General features: G+C 28.9%; 1 protein-coding gene across 1 annotated transcript; it reads right to left on the bottom strand.

Annotated features, from left to right (window-relative positions):
* Positions 1-2401: 2401 nt before the first annotated feature.
* LOC115703901 (uncharacterized) lies at positions 2402-3075 on the bottom strand. Its single transcript, XM_030631137.2, has 2 exons — positions 2921-3075; positions 2402-2843 (listed from the first exon to the last, which is right to left on the bottom strand). Exon 2 carries the CDS (start codon positions 2831-2833, stop codon positions 2660-2662), a length of 174 nt encoding a protein of 57 aa, XP_030486997.1. The 5' UTR covers positions 2834-2843; positions 2921-3075; the 3' UTR covers positions 2402-2659.
* Between the last annotated feature and the right edge of the window lie 2478 nt (positions 3076-5553).

Here is a 5553-nt window from a genome sequence, read left to right as displayed (position 1 = left end):
TCTTAGAACTTAGAATTGCACTCTCAGACTTATATAGAGCATATTGTATGTTCCACGATATCAATATACTATCTCATTTAACCATTGTTATAATCTTATTGTGATTTAAAGATCCTCTATATAGATGATCTACATCGAGATGGGATTTCTATATTGTAAATGGTGTTTAGTGATCTAATGATTAGTCAGTTAAACAAGAGCTCATCCATTTACTTCTATTTGCTAAGCTCGAAGGGAATCATCACTTGACTTCTATACACCAGTAGAAGCTATAGATTCCATATTTATGTTCAGCACTCCCACTCAATCATACTATCATGTTCCCAAAATATACGTATCACCCTGACCCAAAAGTAGGCTTAACTAATAAATCTAAGAACATGAATAACACTCCTGAGTTGAGCCTAAGCATATCAGGATTTAGATTCTTTTAATCTTAAGATCAACTACTGATATTGACTTAGAAAGATATGTATAACGGTAAGTTTGTAATATCTTAACTTAGTTGCAATATCGGTCCAGTCCAATGTATATTCCATACATTCGAAACTAGTATACTTTACTAATGTCCTGGAAAGAACATAACACTTACTCCAAGTGTAAGTACACATCATCGCTGATTATCACATTAGTGTAAATCCAATAACACTGATGAAACAGGGACCAAAACTTTTGATTCATATGATCACAATCACATTCCACTGTGTTGACGATACTGTAATTGTGAATAAACATATGATCTGGATTTAACTGATTTTGTGTGTATGAATGTAATAAACATATTAAACCATTAGCATGTAAAATTCACGCAAACATCAATCACTTCAAATTTCTTATATTGATAACTAATCATATTGTAAAGAGTTTTATTTAGGGCATAAAACCCAACAACACCAACCAACCCAGCTTGACTCAGATGGCTCGCGCGCACGTGTATGGTGGGTTAAGTGTGTGAGTCCTCACCCATTTGTACAAAAATGGGTACCCCTTGGAGTCTTAACCCAAGTGTCAAAGTTGCACAAGGACTCATATTTCATGTGAGACTCTTTCCACTTTACACACACTAGAACACTTCCGTATTTTGTTAAAATATTCATCAAAGTTCCCACAGCCCCTAAAGGTATGAATGCACTATATCTAATTTTCCTCATCCTTCCCACATTCTATAAAAATAAGTATATAAAATAAAATATTTTTTAAATATCAACAAAAAAAAAAACCAAGAAAATATATAAAGTTTTATTAGAGTAAAAATAAAATATATTTATACAAAAACAAAATAAAATAAAATAATTAAAATTATCACAAAAGAAAGTAAATGAACAATTAAAAAAAGTACTAAAAATCAATTTAAGTCAAATTTTTGAAAATTCGGATGCATTTATAAATTATAAATTCTTGCCCTTTTTTTCAACCAAATGGCCTTGTGTTTAGGCTAAAGACCTTCTAGAAATATTGTTTGTTACTTTGGAATGTTAGTGAAAAAAAAAAAATATTCTCAAAGGCCTTCACTATAATCCCACTCACAACCTAATGGGAACAAACAAACACACTATCACCCATTGTCAATATCAGTTAGGTTTCTTTAAAACATATCTATACATACTGATATTTATATAAATCAAATAGGTTTAATGCGTTGTCTAAATACAAGTAGTGAGTCAATGATACAATTTGCATTAAAATTCCTATGTCCTTTTCTCTTCGTTTTAATTGTAATAGTTGGAATATGAATATGAAGTTGAATAATTATCAGAGCAAACAGAATTCATATTGGTGAACTTAATGAATCAAAATCATACATTACAATAATTTATAAGTCACCAATGAATGAATTGACTAACTTTCCAATAATAAATTATAAGAAAACAATTTATGATATGATCAAATCATACCACTTATCTCATGTTGGGGTTGGATTAATTGTTTCACTATCCACACTAATCTCAGAACAAAAATCTTATGTAAATCCTACTTTATCATATCCTATCCAACAAAATATAGTATAATTATTTGATCACAAACTATAGATGATACAATTATAATTAAGGGATTAAAAGAAAATTAGAACCTCTAGTTAGTACTTATACACTAAACAAATTAGAATATCTGCCTAACCTAACCTTCAGCCAGAACAGTCTTGACTTTACAATAAACAAAAATAATAATAATAAGACCATTCCACAAACAACTCAATAACACAAGAGAAATAGTTCATTCAATAACTCAATTCAGGTTCTCAAGTTTTTTAAAGCTATAACATTAATCATCACAAAGTATCAACCCAATAGCACACAAGACCATTTCACATAATAATAATTACAACAACAACACTCACACAATATAGTTCATTCAAAATTCATTGTGAGAATTCATGGAAAAATTGTGAAGAAACAAAATATATACATACATAATCTTTATTTTACTTTATTTTTCAATAAAAATCAGATATGAATCAATTCTCTCATTCAATATAGCTTGAGAGAATAAACCCACTAGCAGAATCAATTAATAATTAGAACCCGATTCTATTTCATATCATAGAACAAGATTGTCTAAAAAAGACACATAAAAAAAATCTGAGTATTGAACAAAATAAAGAAGAAATAAAGCTTAACAATAACAAACCTATGGACCCAATTTTTGGTCTATTTTCACTTCATTTCATTTTGGCCTCAGTGAATAGGACATGACGATTCACTCGAGGGTCAAATTTCCTAAACTCAAGCTTTTCCACCATTCTCGATGGCTTCTTCTTCACATAGAAAAACCCAGTTCCAGCAGCTGAAACAAGTCGAATGAAGATCGTAGCTTTCTTTTTCTTGTCACCCATTTTCTTCGATCTGAAAACCCACCCCCAAAATAATAAATCAAATCGAAATCTTAGTAGAAGAATTTGAGAAATAGAATCCTATAGTACCTCAGTAATCAGAAAAAGAATCCTATAGTACTGATCTTGGTCTGAAAGAGTTATGGAGTTTGGGATTTAGGGTTTGCGATTGGGTTTAAGGAAAATAACTTTATAGCCCTTTTAGGCAAACTAAAGGCTAAAATTAAATTGACCATCAATTAACGACAAATACATTAAAAAACGACAATTGAGGTCAAAACGACAACAGACATTGTTTGAATAATGACAGTAATGTTGTTATAAAAGATGCCTGCTATTTGGTGTGATTAAATATATCAGATAAAAAAAAACTAAACAAAAAAAAAAAAATGTGAAAGAAGAAAACTAATAATAGTATAAATTTTGGACTAATGAATGAGATTTTTACATCCGAATAATAATACTTATAGAATTTTACTCCTTAAATTATTTATTTTTAACAAATTTCTCTCAAAATAATTAAAATTTATCCATTTCATATAAAAAAATAAAAAATAAATACATCTACAAATTCATCCCTTCACTTACATTTCTAATATATATATTGAAAAAAGATAGCACTTACATTTCTAATACTTTTTAAATGGTTTTTTTGATATAAGATTGATTTAAGATTAATCTACTATAATTCGAGAGGCCGTAAGAGAATTATTGTTATAAACTAGAATAGTAATATATTCATTCAATTCGGTTTGCATTTCTAATAAGAACAAAACACTAACATAACTAAATTCTCTAAAGTAAATAAGTCGAATAATATATTATTAGACGAAAATTTCATTAAAAATTATTTCAAGCTCAGCATTTCCCCTATATGGATACTTGAATTAAGTAGTAAATTATTTCAAATGACAAAATTAAGAACATACAGTTTATAAATCATTCTAGCAAAACAAGCATCGTTGTTAAGCATATATAACAAAACATGACTACTCAAAGAAACACAAAAATAAAATCTTAAGAAAAAGTGAACTTCAAAGTAATGAAAAGTAAATCATCGCTGCTGCTAATTAAAATGCGGCTATTGAAACAGGCATACCTCATTAATGACTACTCAATAGGCTCATTAACTTAATTAAGTACTAAGTTATTTGAAGCTCTACCGTGAGGATGAACTTGGTGAGACTTTGGTAAAACCTAACGTATATTTAGTAATGGGTTGTTAGACTTTGTTATTTTTAATGGGCTGACTCATATATTGGGCCCATTTCCATAATACTACTTTTTAATAATGTTATATTTTCTTGGGATTTTTTCAAAACTATACATAAAATATAAAATAATTACAAAAATACCTTAATAAATCTCATTTACAATAATACCTTGCCACATCATTAAAATCTGCCTTAATTACAAACTAATATACCTGAAATGTAAATAATTCTAAAATCTTGCTTTTTTCTTATTTTTCTACCTTTGAAAAAAGTAACTTTTTAGTTACTTATGATACTAATAAAAAATCAATAAGTTACTTTTTTTTATAAAATCATTTATATATTATATAATTTGGTTTTGAAATACATTTTACTTACCTCAAAAATTTATTTGTATAAATTTTAATACTCAATTAATCATTTTTAACTTATATTAATATATTTGAGTAACCTTCAAAGTTATTTTTAGATTAGTTACTTTTAAAACTATATGTTTATTTTTTTTTAATAACATTTATGTTACCTTCAATCCTATTTAAGAAACTAATGTGTTGCAATAAAGTAAAATAAATCACATAATTTATTGTAAATTTTTTTAGACATCTAAACTAATGACCAATTAGTTATTTTAAAATTTATTATGATATCTTAATATTACTTAAAATTTTGGTAACTTTAGTTTATTGTAGAAAATAATTTGTTATTATATAATAAATTTTAATTATGGATAATAAAGTGTATTTTAGTAACTCGTGAATTTAGTTTGCATATTAAATTTTGTTTAATTGTAAAATATAAGTTACTTTTTGGTAACTCAATGAAAAAGAAAAAAAAATTACTCTTAAATGTAGTCATTAAAAAATGGAGAGAGAAATAATAAAACAACATTTTTTTTTTTTTTTTGAGAAAGAGAGGCTGCAAAAGAGGAAAAACAACAGCAATAGCAAGCAGCCAAAGAGGAAGAAGAAGGACTTCCTCTAGCTCACTTCTCTAGACCTGAGAGCTTCACGAGCACAGTTATGGGCTTCCACATTAAACTGCCGAGGAAGAAACTGCAAAGAAGCACCAGGGAAGTTCGAGAAGAGCAACCGAATGCGCGAAGCTAAACCAGAAAGAGCAGAGTTGTCCTGCCAATCTCCATTTACTTTTGAGACTAAGTTTAGGCAATCTGAGAAAACAACTTGAGGTGTATACTGGGAATCAATGCACCATTTGAGACTTTGTAAAAGAGCTTGGCCTTCTGAGAAAATGGGCGAGACAACACCAGGCAGCCTACAGAATTGAGAAGCCAACACAGTTTGATGTCCACGTTTGAAGACAAAACCAGCACCAGTTAGGCTTTTATGATGGTCAATGGCTGCATCTACAAAAAGAGCAGGAGTTTCAGGAGACAAGGAAAGAGGCCTATGCTGATAAGATGACTGAGAGATGTTTGAAGTTTCTGATGGCTGACTGTCATGTTGTTGGGAATGTTGTGCATCCTTGTATTCCTGCAAGTAATTCACAGCA

This window comes from Cannabis sativa, chromosome 1, assembly GCF_029168945.1.
Source record: "Cannabis sativa cultivar Pink pepper isolate KNU-18-1 chromosome 1, ASM2916894v1, whole genome shotgun sequence".
In the NCBI taxonomy this organism is placed as follows: domain Eukaryota; kingdom Viridiplantae; phylum Streptophyta; class Magnoliopsida; order Rosales; family Cannabaceae; genus Cannabis; species Cannabis sativa.
Note: the sequence above shows the minus strand (reverse complement) of the source record. Positions and strands in the feature narration are given on the sequence as shown.

Bases quoted from the DNA above. Each gene is read 5' to 3' on its own strand.
- LOC115703901 (XM_030631137.2), bottom strand. From the start codon at position 2,833: ATGGGTGACAAGAAAAAGAAAGCTACGATCTTCATTCGACTTGTTTCA.